The sequence below is a fragment of the Apis mellifera genome, linkage group LG1 (genome assembly GCF_003254395.2).
Source record: "Apis mellifera strain DH4 linkage group LG1, Amel_HAv3.1, whole genome shotgun sequence".
NCBI classification, from domain to species: Eukaryota; Metazoa; Arthropoda; class Insecta; order Hymenoptera; family Apidae; genus Apis; species Apis mellifera.
Genome location: NC_037638.1, coordinates 6,521,056 through 6,541,326, shown reverse-complemented (window position 1 = coordinate 6,541,326; position 20,271 = coordinate 6,521,056). Strand labels below are relative to the sequence as shown.

Below are 20,271 nucleotides of genomic sequence, written 5' to 3'. Positions count from 1 at the left end.
GATCATTATCACGATGAAGAAAGATGATAAGTGAAACCACAATACAATCTACGCTAATATAACTTCCTTATCAGAATCGTATTGGTTTGAATAGTTGAAATATATATCAATTGGATTATCTAATAGTACGCATTGATAATCCCAAAATTGATAAGAACGTTAATCTTGAGGTCTCTTGTCAGTAATCTGATCTTATAAATTCAATCAATATTTAAGACGACTATTAGTAGTTCTTTGGATTCTTCGTTATTTGTGATTGATTTATAAAAAATATTTTGTGAGCGATTTCTATAAATATTTGACATAACACGTACTATTCTCTCTTACAATCATGGATAGTAGTGCATTTGAAATGAAACAAGTTGTACTCCGCGATCTTGAGTCCGTTTTAAAAATCGAAGATCAAATGATTGTGGAAAATTATACCACTAAATCGTTACTACCTCCTGGTGAAAATTATGGAAGTACAATTTTCAGCGTTCATGTTGAGTTGAAGAACAAAATTACAGAAAAGAAGGAAGATCTTCATGTTATTGCGAAGATGTGCCCACCAACTGAATATCAAAAAGAACTTTTTAATAGTTCTCGCACATTCATAAAAGAAATTTTTATGTATGAGACCATTATGCCGGCTTATAATAAATTAGAATTAGAATGCGGATTGAGAAAAAATGAAGTATTTGAACTTTTGCCGAAATTTTATGGAGCTAGATTGTCTTTACAACCAGATGGAGAATTTGATGAAGACGCCGTTCTTCTTATGGAGAATTTAAAAATTAAGGGTTATTATAGTGCTGACAGGGCTACAGGTATTTACATATACATGCATATATATATATATATACATATATAAATTAGTTAACAGATAATTAGTAAACAGATTTCACATTTATGTTGAAAATTGATTATACAGCAAGAGACATAATATAAGAAAAAATATATATATGTAAAAATGCAATACTACAGAATGTGCATGAATATGCAAAATATCCAAAGTACAATATTATGTTTGAGGAATAAAGCAGATCTCTATTTAAATTCCATTTTTTTTACTCATATTTATGAAAATTCGATTTTCTATAAAAATTCATTGTTTGATTTATTAATTAGTTATTAGGTAATAAATATATAAATTTTCATAAAAAAAAGTTTATAAAATCTATAATAAATAATTAATATTACAATATTAAATGATTTTTACTTTAAATTATATAAGTTTAACATTTAATAAGAATTATTTATACTTTTCTTTTTACATCATATATATATATATATATATTTTTTTTTTAAAATTATATTATCGTTATTAAAATTTGAAATTATTGTATTTAATATAATATTATATTATATAATATTAAATTTAGAAATTAAATATTAAAAATATATAATATTACATTGTAATATTACATTATATCTTTTATCATATTATTACATGAAGTAAAAATCAATTTCATTTATACATATAATATAATGTAATAAGTTAATTAACGTAATTTCAAATTTTTCTTTATAATTTTAAAATTTTAAGATTTAAGATTCTAAATTTTAGATTCTTATAATTATAATTTTTAAAATTTATTTATAGATACCATTTTCATGATATGCTCACGTAGTTATCGATAATTTTGAACTTTTTCTTATCATTTATGACGTTACTAAATTCTTTTATTGTTATATGTTTGTTTTCTATATTAAAAAATTTAAATATGTATATAGATTTAAATATGTTAATTTTTTCTCGTTTTTTCTTCTTTTTTTTTCACACAATTTTTTCACTGAAAAAATTTTACAACTTACAAAAAAATTAGAAATCAGATGGAACGAAATTTGATGAATATGAATCTATGAAACATTGAGCTACGATCAAAATTTAAATATATTTTTTACATAGTAACAATAATAATTTTTGTCTGCATTACATTAAATATATGCAATCGTATGCGCAATGGATGATCCAGTTGCGCATACATCCAGTATTTTTCTTGTCGTGAATGATAAAGTCGATTGTAAAATATCTTTGTCAAATACTGTCAAAAAACAACGAAACTTTTTTTTAAACGTCGATCATGAATCAATTCATCGCGTTTGTATTATATATTACGTGAAAATATTAAAATTATTTTATTCGATGATTTTTATGCAGGTTATGACTTAGATCATGCGGGGGAAGCGGTAAAAGCTATGGCCAGATTCCATAGTTTGGGAATAGCGATGAAACAAAAAAGGCCGGGAATATTTGAGATGTTCAAAATGTATGCGAAACCTTTACAACATGTACAAAACACTTCGAAAGAGATGTTTGGATTAATACTCGAACAGATAAAAAAAGATCCAGAAATAAGTCCTCATTTCGATAAATGTAATAAAATTTTATCAGAATTGAAATTGGAGGAACTGTGGGCAGATTCGTATCGAGAACCATGGATATCTATTATTCACTGCGATTTCTGGGTGAACAATGTGATGTTTCATTGTAACGATAAAGGGAAGATAGACAATGTGAAATTCGTTGATTTTCAAATATATCTTTACGGAAGCCCTGTGCGCGATCTGCTTTTTTTCCTTTATTCCAGTGTGAAACTCGAAGTAACGGAAGACGAAATAGACGCTCTGATAGATTTGTATTACGAAACTGTAATAGATACGTTAAATAAAATGGGATGTGACACGAGCAAATTTAACAGGGAAGGATATAAAGAGAAATTGGCTGAGGATGCCGTACGTGAGTTTAGCCATATAAGCTTTATGATAAAGATGCTCACGTTGGATACGAAGGAAATCGACAATTTTGATGTAAATAAAATGCAGGATGTATTGGTTCGGCATACTGGGAATGAATTATTTAATAAACGATTACGGAAACTGGTACTATGTTTTGTACAACGTAATTGGATATAGATAAATTAAATAATGAAGAAAAATTATATCTTTCATAAAGTTAAAAGTATTAGTTTTTATATGATCATAATATGTCATTTCCTTTTTGAAACAAGCATGATTGTTCTATATTGCTATTCTAGTTAATCACGGAAATGTTATTTTGATCGATATATGTAATTGATTTCATATCTGAATCTAATCAAAAAGATATAATCAGTTTAATTAATATCATGTGAACATAACATAAATCAATCATATTTTACAGCAAAAAGATATCGAGTTTAAATAATTAATTATATAAAATAAAAACAAATTTGGTCAAAATGATAATAATCATGACAAATAGTCATTTCATTTCTAAACAAGCAATTTTTGTTGTATATACATTTTTTTATGTATATAACTTTTGTATGTTATATTCAGATGTATATACATGTATAGGTTATCATAAATGATAACATTGTTTATTACGATATCGCTGTGATTTCAACTCTATAAAAGAATTATATATAGAATTTGATCGATATGAATAAATTCTTATCTATAAATTATATAAATCAATAAAATTGTATAAGAAAGTTTTCTTAAAAATTTATATTTTCAAAAAATCATATGAATTGTATTTAGATGTTAGATAACAAAATTGTCATTTTAATTTCCACGAGTCAGATATTTTAATATCTTTTAATTGTATAGCTCAATATTTGATGAATTGTTCGTTTAGATTGTTATATTGTCCGTTTGACTTTCATGAGTCAGAGAGTTTAATGAATCTTAATAAAATAATAATATTAATGAATTGTATAATAAGGAAGACAAATATTTCCTATTAGGATATATAGAATTATTATGTAATAAAATAAAAATCAAATATTGAAATGAATTAAAAATCTTTTTTTAAGTATAATATGTGTATTCATTCAATCTACATATTGATTAGACTTATCTTGTATAAAAAAATATAATAATAAAGATAAACGAAAAGTATATTAATTAATTTTATTTGAATTTTTTTTACGTAATTACTTATATACGTAATTACATAATTACTTATATATATTGTTTCTAATTATATTTCTTTAATTTAAAAAATTTTTCCTTAATATAAATTGTAATTATAAGACAAAATATAAAATATTAATATTTATGTTTTATTATGTTCAAATGTACAAAATTTTTTTTTTAAATAAATTCTAATATTTTTATATTTTTCATTGTATATGTATGTATATTTAGAGTATAAAAAAATGCCAATAATATAAAAATAGAATGATAAACGAAAAGAAATTTAATCTTCTAGTTATCTTTAATGATAAAATATCTAGTATCATTACAAAGATTCTTTATCATATATTTCTTTATTATATTTCGAAAATATCTCGAAATAAAAAATTTTTTTCATTGCTATGAAAAAATAAATATAATACGAATAATATTCATGAAAATCTATAATAATTCTCATGAAAGAAATTGATAAAAAATAAAAATTCGCGATACAATTAATATTTAAATTTTTATTATTATACAATTTAAAATTACAAAAGGAAAATAATATTTTTTAATTCTTTTAAAATAAGTAAGAAATGTTATAAACTAGATAATATGAAAAATTTGCTAATACATATTTTATTAAATAATTTTATTAAAAACTTTATTGTAAAAATATTTTGACTATTTTCAAGCATAATGTTATATAATAAATCACATGTTTCTAAATATTTTTATTTTATGATAAAATTAATTGTAATGATTAATGATTTAACAATTTTTGAACAATTCATAGATATTTCAAATTTCAAAATAATCTTGGATAAAATCAATTTTAAAAGTTATTATAACATAAAAAATTATTTTTTTTTTAAATAAACATGATATTCTTATTTTTAATTTCTTATATTAATTTTTTTATTTTGTATCTTTTTATCATAAAAATTTCTAAAAAAAAATGTATAGTTGCTCAAATTGAAAATAGTTCTTAATAAAAATTAAAAATTAATTAATTGTAAATGACATTTTTAATAAAGTATTTCCATTCTGATGAGAATGAAGAAATAAAAAATATAAAATAAAGAAAGAAGAAATAAAAAAAAATATAATAAATAAAGCTACACATAATAAGCAAGTCATGAGCAATAATATATATTGTATATACATAAGAGTGAATCATGTAACATGATTTTCAATATTTCGTAATCTTCTAAAATAACTTTAATCATTTTAAAATGATTCTTCAATCGTGAAAATAACTCTTACTAAAATAAATTATTTTTTGTGTAAAATATTGCAAATATTATATGATATAGAAGAAGATATATTTGGTGTTTTTAATTTCTTCAAATATAAAATAATAATTATAAATTTAATATATTTATTATTATAATATATTTATTATATTTATTATTATATATAGTATATAATATATAAGATATCGTATAAATAATTTTTATATATTTAATCCCTGATATCTGATAAATCATTATACTCTTATATCAAATTTTTATCAATAATAATTGATATCAACAATTTGATAACAATGTAATATTTTCTTATCTATAGTGATTTTCATTTATTAGTTTGCAAATAAAATATAATTGTTAAAATTTGATAAAAATATAAAATTTTCCATTTATTAATTTCTTTAATATTCATTACATATTAACATAATGATAGAAAAAATATTTTGTGGTTTATGTTTATAAATTATAATATTTCTGGATTTCAAATAATAATAATAAAATTGTTTTAATAAAATTAAAAATAATAAAATTTTATTATCAAATTATGATAAAATTTATTTCAAATAAAAAATATATGTATAAGTATCTACATTCTTACATATGTCATATTTTTCGCGTATATATATTTACGCAATAGTTGCGTGCTTATGATGGAGCAAACAGTTTCTTAGTGGTTGAGACCACTTTTTTTTTAGTTTTTCTATATTTTTATAAAAGTTTTAACCAGATTTATCTGCAAAGAATCGTATCAGAAAATAAAATTTTATAATTAAAATAATGCGTGTTTTCATGATGCAAAATTTTCATCGATTAACTCTATTTATATGGCTTGTATCTATTCTAACCTTATCTATCAGTGATGAAATTAAAACAGATGGTAATACATCCTTAACATTAAATATAAACAATGTTGATAGTGATTCCAAAACCGAACATCGAATTTCATCTTCATCAATTCAATTTATGCCTGAATCCGTTAATTCTAAAAAAATACAGAATGTACGTAATATAAATACATAATATTATATATATATATATATATATATATATATAATTATCAATTAACAAATGTATAAATTATTTATAAATTTTAAATACACTATATATTTAAGAAATTAATTTTTTTTGTATTTTTATATTTTTTTTCTAAATAAAGTATATATAATAATAGTAACTAAATATTATTGCAGCAAAGTATTGCCACTCCTTTAGTTGCTGGAGAAGGTGGTCCAATATCACTTATACCTCCTACTCAGCAAACATCTACTATTTCCCATTTAAAAGATGTTACTGATAATTTAGATTTACAAGATAATTTATCACAAAAAGAAGATGATATTTTATACGTAAAGAAAAAAAAGAATACTTCTAAAATCGTGTCGAGAAAAGGAGCAGATAATGGAAATATTTCTATTAAAATGACATTATCAAATGACACAAAACCTATTATTGAATTTTCAACAATAGCAAGTAATATTTCTAATAATGCAAAAATTGATATAAATATGAATAATTCAAAATCAAATGTTAGTGATAAAAATATAAATAAAGCTTCAAATATAATTGTAAATAATACTTTATATTTAACAAATGTAACTCAAAAATTATTAAGTGTAACAACATCATCAGTCCAAGAACATAAACCTAAACCAACTGCAACAGTAATAGAATCTAATAATGATAAACAAGCATTTATACCTCATACTAAAGGTTCACGCTTAGGAATGCCAAAGAAAATTGATTATGTCTTACCAGTTATTGTTACTCTTATAGCTCTACCAGTTTTGGGTGCTATTATTTTCATGGTTTATAAACAAGGTAGAGATTGTTGGGATAAAAGACACTACCGACGAATGGATTTTCTTATTGATGGCATGTACAATGATTAATACTTATAAATATGATATCACTTAATTCGGCTCATAATTTTCATTCATATATGCAATACATATACATAACAGTTGAATATACTATTTTGCCATTATAGCTAAAAAAAACATTATATTTCAATTATATATAATTTTTTATTTTACTGCAATTTTCTGCATATACTTTTATCATGCTACTGCCTTAATATGAGATTTGTTATTATATATTAATTAGTATCATGTTTATAATTTTAGACAAATGGTGCATAGGAAAGACAATATGGAAATAACAACAAATTTACAATTATAGCAATAACAATTTATTATGAATTCTAAGAGTGAAGTACTTTTAAAATAAAGATTTTATCTTAATTTATAAAATAATTAATGACACTTTTATAATTGTATATTAAAGCAATTTTTAAAATTAGAGATTTTTAATTACATTACTTTTTCATAAAAATTTTTAATAAAAAAATAAATGTGCCAAGAATTTTTGACTATGAAACCAGTGATATGTTAATGTTTTTTCTTCCAGTATATATAAAAGTAAGTTTTTTTGATATGAAAAAACATATTTATATTTTGATATTGTAATTTAAATTTGTTTTTAATTATATTTCCATATGATTTCCTCTTCATTAAAATTTGATTTTATTTTTTAAATTTTATAAAATGCTCTTTATATTACAAATTGTAAAATAGTAGTATCTAGTTCGCCAAAGAAGTCATTCATGTAATTTGATGTTTGCATTTACTTATTATAATTATTATGTGTTATTATCTTTTTACTTATGTTTTCGAAAAAATTTGTTTATATAAATTGATAAGTATAATTACAAATGAAAGAATAAAATGGACATTAAATGTCCATTTGTAAAATTATCATATTATAAAATATATAAGCAATGATTTATGCAATTACTTTATCTAATAAGGTTGCTGCAATTGTTATTAATGCTAGTAGAATTTTACGAACTTTTTTATCTTTTTTAACGTTCGTAAAATTTGTATATTATTCAGATATAATAAAGCAATAACTATTTTTATATATGTATGTAAAAAAATTATTCATATTCTTATAAAATATAAGTACTTGTAATTGAAAATGTTTTATTATTTTTTACATTTTTCATCGTTGAAAAAAAATTCGTAATTTTGATTTCGATATTTTATTAATAAGCTTATTATGTGTAGGTACATAAAATTATTAATATTAGCATTTCATATAAAATACAAAATTTATAATGACAAAGAATAACATAGCCATTCCTTGTAATAATTGTTAAAGAAATAATAGGATAGTATCTTTATAAATGTGATACATAATTTTAATTTTTTATATATATTTATATCACATAAAAAAATTTGTTTTATATATAAAAAAATTGAAGCTTCAATTCCGATTTGATTTGTATATTTTTGTTGTAATATTTTGTTATGCATAAGTTTGATTAGAGAAGAACATTATTATTTTGATATTAATGTATCTAATAATTTTGAATATTTTAATTTTTATTTTGTAACTTTAAAGTGCATAATCTTTTAATAATCTTCGATTTTTAATAATCTAAAGTAATTACATTTTTTACTATGTTGCTACGATCATAATTTTTTCTTAGATTAAATTTATTGCTTTTATTATTGAATTAAATATAAAAATAGTAATTGTCTCACAAAGAATTTCATCTTTATAATTTCAATATAAACATAATTTTGTCAAATATGTTTTTGGAATATCGCTATGTGATTATTAACAAAGTAATATCTAGATGAAATATTCGATATATTTCTAAGTTTTCTAACAATATATTTTTTTAAGAAAAACATTCGAATAATCTAAAATTCATCTATTAAAGTTATATTAAAATTTTTTATAATGTTCCAGACATCTTTTTTTATAACTTTGAAAAAAATAAATTTCAAACGTTTTGTTGTATTTAAAACAAATATTTTTACATCTGAAAATATTAGTTAAAATTACATTTATCATATTTTTGTACAAAAACTGTAAAAATAATACATAGATTGCTTAATAATACATTATATTCACGTTACTATAATGTTTATAATAACTGAAATTTCATAATAATTAAAAATATGCAATTTCTAAATAAAAAAATTATATTCTATTTATTTAATCCTATTTACTTATTGAAAAATATAAATTTTTATTGTATATTACTGATTAAATTTAAGTGACTAATCAAAACTAATAAAACAAGTGCAAAAGTATTTTATAGTATATTTCATATTGAACATATTATTATACCGAACTTTCTTATTTAATTTTCTTATCACGATGTTCAATAAAACTTTCTTTATTTAGATTTATATTTTACTTCATCTGGAAAAGCTTCTCTTGGTGGAGTAAAGCTAAGCATCATTACATGACGTTGGTAAGCTCTAGAATTTCGAAAATGTGTGTCTGTTCCATGAATTCGGTCTAATACTCCCAAAACTCCAAAACATTGATTAAACCTAGAATAATATTGATATGATTAATGTTTTCAATTTCTAAACAATAAAAATTTTTATAATTTTTAAATTTCAAATAATAATATTTAAATTTTTATATAAAATCTAATTATATTATATCAATATAGAAACTTATTAACTTCTATTGATAAAAAAATTATTTTAATATATATATATATATATTAAAATAAATATATATATATATATATATATATACATTTTAATTTAAATAATTTAATTTTAATTTAAATAAAATAAATAATTTCGAGTATATAAAAATTACTTACTTTAAATGATGAAAATCATGAGCTTCTGGAGATGGAAAAAATGGTAGATGGTAACCAGAATGCGCATTTAATGTAGAAAGAATAGCAAGCGAAAACCAAAGCCAAGCAGTAGCCACATGAGAACCTATGATATATACTCCCAAAAACGGTGGTAATAAATTAGAACCAATATGTTCTAAAGGATGACAATACAATGATGTTATAGCTATAGGAGCCGTCCATTCGTGGTGTTGTTTATGTATATATTTATATAGATAGCGGCTATGCAGAAATCTGTAATATAATTTTGCTTTTGCATGATTTTTTTTTATAACTGCAACGATATATAAGATATATATTCTACGTAAAATAATATTATAGAGGAAAATCTATTCAAATATGATTACTTAAAATATTGCTAAGATAATTAAAAGATAATTGATAATTATAACGAATATTAATTACGAATATTAATAAAACAATACTATGTATATCCTTCAATTATTTTAGGTAATATATATATATAAAATAATTAATTTTAATCTATTCATTTGAATCTAAATTTATTTTAAAAAATATAAAAAAAGATTTAAAAACTTTGCATATATAGTTTTTAAGTAATTTAATGTACATATATTTTAGGATAAATTAATTTAAAAATTAAAAGAGACTATAATTCAAGCATATAATTTATATTATTGATATGAAATATTTTCTAATCAATAAAGGACCAGTTAGTTACATTACTAAATTATATTAATAAAAAATGTATAAAATTTCCATACCTGTGCGAGTAATAAAATCCAATTTCCTCGCACAATATGTGAAAAGCAATTTCAACAAGTACCCAGTGGAAGGTCGGCAATTCGCGTACAGGGGGATAACCGCGCCATTCCATAAGGTGATAACTAATATACGCTAGAGGAAGTCCAACAATGGTTTGATTGAATAGTACTTGAGCGATTACTTTGAACAATTCTCTCGTGTCGACCGGTTCGTTCGTACCCGGTTGTATTTTGTATCTTCGTAAAACTGCTGGCCGATTAGTTATATCTAGAATCATGTAAATCCCGCCAAAGAACCAGTACACGAAAAATGTCAGTCCTATCGAGCCTGCAAAAAATTAATTTTCTATTAATTAATAATATTCTTGCTTTCACAATTTTTCAAGAAAATATTGAACGTATATATGTAAGAATATTCCAAGATAAGTTTCAAAAAATAATTTATCTTTCATTCTATCTGTCATTTATATCTTTTAAAAAAAAAATGAAGCTATAATTGATGACAATTTTACTTTCTTTCTAATGCTATTTTTATCATATTATTTATCATTTATTTTATGAATAAGCATTAATAAATATTAATTTTCTTTTCTTTTTTAAATAACTTAAAAACTTTTTATTTTTATACATATTTATTTTATAATTTTTTAGATAGAAATTATGATGAAAATATTGCAATTATATATTATCAAGTTTAATAATATGTTCAATACATATTTTGAAATAACTTTGTGAATAAGAAATAAAATATTTGTTTCCTGTGATGAAATCCAACAATCTTATATTTTTAAATTTACATCATTTAAGTTTACATCAAATAATATTTATTTTGAAACGTGCTATATGTATTTTTTGAAAGATTTATTTTAGTTTACCATAAACCCAAAGCGTGCCGGGATCATCTCCTAATTTATCTAAGATTTTATCCCATTGTGCTTGCCAAAAATCACCTGAGGCTCCCCAAAATCTTTGTAAGTGCCTAAAAAAATAAAAAAATCGAAATAATTTGATAATAATTTTAATAATTGATTTGATTAAATTATTATTATATTATTATTATTATATCTTGTGCAACAACAATGTCGTCAATATCTTATTTGTGTATGTTATCTGTTAAAATTTACCATGTTAGCGAATTGCAGAATGCAGCAAATCCGATTACTACAGTTCCAATTACGAATAAAACGCTTCTTAAACTTGAAAGCAAAGTCGGTGGCGTTTGATTCTTATCTTCACTGCTCCTAGGCGTCACTACAAAAAATAAATTATTATTAGTTTTTCATAATAATTAATTTTTCGTAATTTTCATAATTTTCATTTCAATATTCATTTCAAATTTAAACTTCTTTTATTTGTTATTTAATTTATTTCATTTTGATATATTTTTTAATTAAATTTTTATCTTATCAATATTTACAGAAACAAAAAAGTCAATCAGTATTGAATCATTTTTTATATTTTGTATATTTTCATGAGTTATGTTAAAATATAATTTATCTGTTTATCAGTAAACTTTATGATAAATCAATCCATTTAATATTTTCATAAAATTATTTATGAAAACAATTTTGGAAGTTATTAAGCATTAAATTTACATTGTTAAAAATCTTCTATTACTTTATTTTAATATTTAATTATTAATGATTTTCATTATTATCATCGTATATATTTATCATTTTTAATGTTTTTTTTTTTTTATGAAGAAATTATTAATATCTTAAAAATTGCAATGATTATTCAAATAAATTCATTTTATTTATATCATAAAGTATCACTTGTATTGCAATAAAAATAAAAAAAAAAAGACGATTTGTAAAATAGGATGTTATACAAGATATATGGATTCGATTGACAATGCACTGAACAACCACTTGACTTTAACCTTTTTAAATAGCTGATTAAATGCAATTACCGTTTTTAACGCGTTTGCAGCAAAGTTGTGCAAATGACCGTGTATATTTGATAATTAAATATTTTTAAAAAATTTGAAATTCTTTATACGTGAAATTTAAATAGGACTTTCTTATAAGTTTATTTTTAGCTGAAAAACAAATATTTAATTAAATTATGAAATAATTGAATATAATGAAAAACGTTTTTTTTTTATATTCTTTAGATAACAATTCTTTAGATATTACATTAAAATTTTTTGAGTTCAATTTTTCAATTTAGATGATGCTCTATATATATATATATATATATATAATTAAAAAAAACATAACTGAATTGAAAACCTATATATATTTATTATTCAATTAATTTTAATAATTTTTGAATAATTATATGTAAAATGATAAAATTATAAAATATGATAAAAAAAATAATAAAAAAATGAAAAAAAAAAATAAAATAAAAAAAAATACTATAATAAATATACTTGCTATTCAATTAATTTTTTTTTTAATTGTTTTTTTCTTTAACTTATATTTTAACTTAATTTTCTTATATTTAATATTATTAATATTATAATATTAAAAATTTAACATTACTTCATATTATTACTAATAGTTTAATAATAGTTTACTATAAATAATTATATTATATAATGCATAATATTATTTAATAGAAAAATTTAAATATAATATATTTTTAGTTAACTATCTTGTTTATGTTTTAGGAAGTGTATCTATTCAATTGAAAAAATGAATACGATTCGTGATAGTGAAAAGAGGTCGATGAAGACTCTTGACAAGATCAAAGATTCATACGGGTACGCATGCACTTGACTAACAATAAGAATTACCATAGTAAATCTAGATAACATCTCGCTTGTTGTATCAACGAATAGCATCAATGTTAAGCTAACTATGAACTTGTTTGGCATACCACTTTATATTAGATTTAGCTAATTGCTGGGAGCATTCATAATGTAGTTATGAATCGATTTAAATGTTGATTAATATATGTATATATAGATTGTATTATATATAATTAGACTAAACTATATTTTTAAAATAGTAAAAATTACATGAGAATGAAGAGTACAAAAGAAAGTAAAATGAAAAAAAAAATATTAAATTTTCTAAAAAATCTGTAAATATAAATATTATACTTTTTTAATTATTAACTGATATATATGACTAAAACAAAAATTATCATGTTTATTTTTTTGAAATTAGTTTTTTTTATAATTATTTATATTTACAATAATAAAATAGCTGATATATATTTTTTGAATTTCAGTAATTATTTTAATTTGCATTGTACTAAATAAATTTTCAATTTATTATTATTTAATTATTAAAATTGTTAATTAATTAATTAATAAAACATTTTGCTATGAAATATTGCAAAATAAATTAATAAATAAATCTATTTAATATATTTTTATATTAATATTAATATTAATAATTTTCAATCGAATTGAAAATAATTAAAAAAATAAAGTAAATTTATAGTTATAATTAAAAATAATTGATTATAAAGAAATATAATGTTCTATTCAGCAGATGCAATTGAAAAAGTATAATCTCTCGATAATATTGAAAAAGTATAATATTCCAAGAAATCACTTAAATTATATGATGAATGTAAATAAGTGTGAATAAAAAAAAAATCCTTATTATTTTAAAGTTTGCATTATATATTCTTTAAAAAAAAAGATATAAAAAAAAGAAGATGTAAAAAAAAAAGTGTTATTAATTCAGAGAAATAATTTATTACATTTATAAATTATATATTAGTTAAACATAATATTAATTTTCATAGAAATTTAAATAAAAATATTAAAAATATTAAACAGAATAATTATAATATATTTATATAGATATTTATTATTTCGATAATCAATAATTTCGATAACTTTAACAGACACTATTAATTAATTTTTCATTGATTAGTCTCATTATAAATATAACACTTTTATTATTAATACAAAATTGATTTTTTATTATATTATATTATAAATCCAATGGATTCAATATTGTAGTTAAGAAATTTTTCTAGATTTTAATTTTCTATTTTTCTTTAATTATTATTTAATTAATACTTAATTTAAAATACAATACAATTTTATTTAAAATATTTATTGGAAAATTTATTGAAATATAATAATAAAAAACATTAATAAACAAGTAAGATATTTTAATTTTATTATAATTTATAGTAAAATTTAATGAGAAAAATCAATGTATATTAATATGGATTTTTTTAAAAAACATAATAAAATAATTTTAATTAATCGATTATATTATTTTATTTTTTATTTTATTATTTTTTATTATTTTTCTTTTTCATTCTGTTATTTACAAAATATATTTTAAATATTTAAAAAAAAAATTTGCTAAAAATATTTAAAATTATTTTTTTTATATTATATAACAATAATGACATAATATAATATGATTGCGTTAACATTAATAATTAGCTAAAATAAAATGATATTCAGGATATCGATGAAATAAATAAATTTTTAACGGAGTAAAAGACTATAAAAAAATTATTGTTATATAAAAATAATGATTAATAACTTATATGTCTTACAATTAACAATTAATTTATTTATTATTGCAGAAGAATAACATGATAATTACATGTAACTAATTTACATTTATTTATATGCATGGAAAATAATTATTTTTTTATACACGTCATATAAGTATAAACATACATATGAATATGAATGACATTTACTTTATTCCTAGAATTTGTAGATTTATAATTTGCAAAAATTATTAATATTTAATACTGGTAACAAAATTCAAAATTTAATATCTATTGATTTGTGTGATGTGTAATTCGTGAATAATGTATAATGAATCACATAATGATTCATATACATTTTCCACAAAAGGATGTAAACAAAGATCTATATGAATGTATTTGTGTTAATATGTCGAATAATTCCATCTTTAATTCATGAATTCACCTGACAATATGATCTTGTGTATGATCTACGTATCATGTGTTACAAAGTATGGATTCGAAAAAAATTCGCAAGTACATACATACATGTAAGTTCGTATAACACATGTTTGATTAACATATCACAGAGCATATTTTCATCTTTTATTTTGTTGGCGTATACCTTTTCGTTGAAATAAAGTTTCGAGTAGCAACATTTTAAAACTAATCACGTGACCTAACTACACTTTTTAGATTCTCACTCGTTCAATCTCGTTATATACGGCATTCCGTTGTCGAATGACACGTACTGACTGAACCCGTGTTGTTTTATCCTTGACTATGCCTCAGACCAGCGGTTCTTAACCTGTAGTCCACAGACCTCGGAGAGACCGTGTAATCTTCACTGGGAGTGAGAGAAAGCACGATATTCGTTATGATACGCATTTAACATTAATGCTAAACAAGATGATTTATTCACATTCGAACAAATATTTAATACGAATATGTTTATTTTATTTATTGATTTATAATAAATATTTTCTTTTTATGTTTAAAAAAACTGTTCATGAATAGTTTTATATATACATAATATATATCACAATAGATTTAGATATTAAGTTAAATCTTAGAAAAAATTAAATCATGAAAATAAAAAATTATTTAAACAGATTTGATTGATGAAAGTTAAGAACCACTGTTTCAGACAATGCATGCAGGATGATAAAAGATTTATATTAATTTTCAAATAATATTTGTTAAATAAAGAAAGAAAAATCCTAATAAATATGAACATAAAATATTTTAAAATAATATTTTTAAAATTATAAATAATTTTCTTTTAAGCAAATGATTTATTTATTTGTTTAAATAAGAAAGATGAATTAAATGAGATAAATCAAATAGATAGAATCAAATGGTCTTCAATTTTCTGATTTAAATCTTTTTTTATGAGATATAATAATCTTTCTAACAATTAATAATATAAAATTAGATTGAAAAATATAAAATATTAATAAAATAGTTGGTCCAAATCCATGAATTTTGGAAAAAGTATAGAATTCTTTGATACAAAGATATGAAAAAATTCTTTGTGACAAAGATGGAAATGAAAGATATAAAATCTTTTCTAACCAAAAAAAAAAAAAAAAAGATAAAATAATTTTTTATATATAGTTTTAACATAATAATTCCTAAAACAAATAAGTTATTTACATTGATCAAAACAAACAACTGTTTATAAGTTTAAAAATTAATTATTCAAATTATTATTAAGATTTTTCATTTGATGAATATTATTTATTATAAAAATTATGATTTTTTTTTTATCATTCTCTATAAGATATCTCATATCTTTAATACTCGCTCCTTATTATTTACTCCATTTAATTTTTTGCTAATCTACGTATCATATGTTAAATCGATGATTAATAATCGATGATAAATACAAAACAAAACAATAACATATCAAACATATCAATTTTTTCATATTATTTTAAATTAAAAAAATACTTTACATGATTTTTTAAAAATAATAAATTATTTATCATATATAAATATTTATTATTTATTATCCATATCATATATAAAAATAACTTAAAAATGTATATAAATAATTAAATAATTAAAAATAAAAAATATAATTTTAGAAATTACAATATGAATAATTTTCATGCAAATATTTGAATAATCGTCTAAGATATTGCTTTTATATTTATAATTTTGAGATACTATTTAAATTTCAATTTTTGTTTGCATTAGATATTTAGATGTATATTATTCTTTTTATGTTAAAATATAATACTGATATTAATGATAATATACTACATATATTTACAATATCGATATTAATCTCTTTATTATATGATGTATATCATGTAGATTAGTTACAGATAAATTCAATTGTAATGCCTTTTATCTTCATGATATACATGAAGTACAAATCAATGTATATTACATGAATATTTAATTTCACTGAGAAATATAATTATTAATTATATATAAATCAATATTTTGATTTATTATATATAACAATTATAATCTATTAAATTTTTTAAAAGTTTCTTCATTATAAAATATTTCCTTAATCTGAAATATCTTTAATTATTAATTCCATAAAAATCACATAATATTATAAAATAATAATATTATGCAATATGTAATAATAATATCTATATAATAATAATACTTATATATTTGTCGGAATATTTTTATCGCAAATCATTCGCATAAAATTATTTTTATAATATTAATCGAAAAATCAATAATAAATATATCAATATTAAATGAATGACGAAAAATTTGATGATTTTAAAAAAAATCTGATGATATAATACTAATCCATTATATTTAATTTATTTGTACGCTATAGATAAAAAGATCCAAATTTCAGATGTCAAATATAATATTTAATAACTTAACAATTATTTACAAAAAATACATGTATACACATAAATAAACATGTGATGTTTTGGAAACATTATTATGCTCATGAATATGCAATAAAAGATATAACATTCTATTCTATAAAAAGTTTAAATATAACTTTCATAATTTTCGCAAGTCATTTAAGTTGAATAATTAATGTCTCCTCATATAAATTTTTTCGAAATATTTTTAATTTTTACATATTTTTAGTAATTAATGAATACAAATTTTTTCTAATATTTAATGAAATCATGAATTATGCATATACATTTAAATTAAACATAAATAAATAAAAAAACATAAATAAATTTTGCAAAATAAAGTACCATTGACATTTTATATATATATATATATATATAAATGGGTTAAAGCTTAGATTAATTGTATTAGAAAAGACAAATATATAATCCAAATGTTAAGTACATAAACAGCTTTGAAGATCAAAAGTATATCGTTTAAATAATTATGTGATTTATATTATTATATATAATTTGTAAATATCAATTTCGAATAATGATAATTATGAAATGCAAAAATAAAAAATTGATAGATGAATGAAATACGAAAATATTCCATTATTTGAAAAAAATTAAGAATTATTTTTTATTATATACTTTAATAATTAATTAAAATTATATATAATGTAAAATGTAAAAATAAAAAAAATATAATCTGATGTACAATTATGGATTAATAAAAAAAATAAAAATTGAAGAATTTTATATCAACTTTGAATACATATAATATTTTTTAAAAAATGTTTATGATCAAAGAATTTTTCTTATTATATTTTTTATTATATATTATTATAATTTGATTAAAAAATTAAATTGCACATAATAATTTAGTCCGATTAAAGTCAAACATTGTCTTTGCATAATTTGCCTTATTATATTCATATCTCAAAAGAATACAATTATTATTATCGATTTACATTGATATAATAATTCATTGAAGAATATAAAATATGAATACTGATATTCATAATTAAAGGAATAAAACAATATATTTCTTATTTTAAATAATATTTTTGTAATAATATTTATAATAAACATTTGATTAATAATATATTTGATAATTTAATGTCATAATTAATTACTTATATAAATGATTAATCTTTTTATAAATAGTTTTAAATTAACATTTATTAATATTTATATAATATTTTAAAATTATTATAATTTTATAAATAATAAAAATAATTGTTTATGATATTTTTCGTGTAAAAGATGACAATATAAATATATAATAAAAGTTTTTCATGTAAAAAATATGTATTTTTATTATTTGATATACTATAATAAATAAAAATAATTTACTATTTTTAATATCTTTATGACAATCTACTTTTTTTATTGATTAAATTCATATTACTTGATTCTAAACAAGTTAATAAAATAGACATTTTTCATATATCTTTTGATGATTATAAATTCTATTTGTTAAAAAACAAAAAAACAATGCGTAATTATAATCGATCAATTAATATATGTTTATTTACATCTCCACCTACAGCTTTCTTCCCTCCAAAAGTGTATGTCAATAATCGAATGTCAGACATATATATACATATATCAATAGCCATTTAAAGATTAAAATCAAAAATAATAGTTTCATCAAATGAATTACTTATAAACGAAAATATGTAGTTAAGAAATTATGATTTTAATTCTGATAACTGTCATAATATTCCACCTTAAGTTTGATTTAGATGTTTTGTTCAAGTGTCAACAGAAAAAAAATCGAAATCTCTCTTCCTACCTTTATACTGCTTCTGCACATCCATCATGATTATTGATATAACGTTTACGTAAAAATCACGATAATTTTTGTGTTTGAAGTCAATGGATCACATTTGCCACAGCATACATGATAGTCGATAAACGCAGACGGTTGATACTGGCAAATGCGCCGTAGCACCAAGCGGGTACTTCCAGCACGAAATAGGTATATATATATATATATATATATATATATATATATACAGTATATATATGTATATATATATATATGCTTTCATGCATCTTACGTCCTTCATATACTTTCTGTGTATAAATATATATATATATATATATATATATATATGTACATATGTATATATATATATATATATATGTTGTAAATTATTTTTTATGTATATATAATAATGTTTTATATAATCTGTATACGTATGTACATATATATATATATATATATATATATATTGTTGTTTATCTGGTATAAGTGTTAGGTTAGAATTTTATCTTTTTCTTTAAAAATCAATTATAATGACGTGATAAATGAGGAAAAAAGTTCGTTAGTAACTGACTATTTATTCATTATATTATTCATTATTCATTTTCTTTTATTTTCTACATAATTTATTAATAATTATTATTAAATTTCTAAATCTATCTAAATATTTTTGATATTTGTTAATTGCATATACAAATAAATTAAAGAATTATAGATTTTAAAATAATATTATAAAAATAAATACATGCAAGTT

General features: G+C 19.7%; 3 protein-coding genes across 7 annotated transcripts; 2 read left to right on the top strand and 1 right to left on the bottom strand.

The window, feature by feature from the left end:
* Nucleotide 1: 1 nt before the first annotated feature.
* LOC724536 lies at nucleotides 2-3,787 on the top strand. Its single transcript, XM_001120425.5, has 2 exons — nucleotides 2-809; nucleotides 2,144-3,787. The coding sequence occupies exons 1-2, from the start codon at nucleotides 332-334 to the stop codon at nucleotides 2,896-2,898; spliced, it is 1,233 nt and encodes a 410-aa protein (XP_001120425.1). The 5' UTR covers nucleotides 2-331; the 3' UTR covers nucleotides 2,899-3,787.
* Nucleotides 3,788-5,734: 1,947 nt separating this feature from the next.
* LOC724585 lies at nucleotides 5,735-8,314 on the top strand. The gene is made up of 2 exons (XM_001120482.5): nucleotides 5,735-6,116; nucleotides 6,308-8,314. Exons 1-2 carry the CDS (start codon nucleotides 5,895-5,897, stop codon nucleotides 7,004-7,006), a joined length of 921 nt encoding a protein of 306 aa, XP_001120482.1. The 5' UTR covers nucleotides 5,735-5,894; the 3' UTR covers nucleotides 7,007-8,314.
* A 699-nt stretch (nucleotides 8,315-9,013) lies between these two features.
* Nucleotides 9,014-19,712, bottom strand: LOC409360 (fatty acid hydroxylase domain-containing protein 2). Of its 5 annotated transcripts, none has more exons than XM_016913299.2 (7): nucleotides 19,545-19,704; nucleotides 15,668-15,762; nucleotides 11,639-11,765; nucleotides 11,390-11,493; nucleotides 10,515-10,842; nucleotides 9,751-10,023; nucleotides 9,014-9,466 (listed from the first exon to the last, which is right to left on the bottom strand). In XM_016913299.2, coding segments are annotated over exons 2-7 (993 nt in total). In that variant the 5' UTR covers nucleotides 15,669-15,762; nucleotides 19,545-19,704; the 3' UTR covers nucleotides 9,014-9,306. The 5 variants fall into 5 exon arrangements, with proteins under 5 accessions (XP_016768788.1, XP_016768774.1, XP_623096.2 ...); XM_016913285.2 differs by having other exon boundaries at nucleotides 15,541-15,762; nucleotides 19,545-19,694; XM_623093.6 differs by lacking the exon at nucleotides 15,668-15,762 and having other exon boundaries at nucleotides 19,545-19,712.
* Between the last annotated feature and the right edge of the window lie 559 nt (nucleotides 19,713-20,271).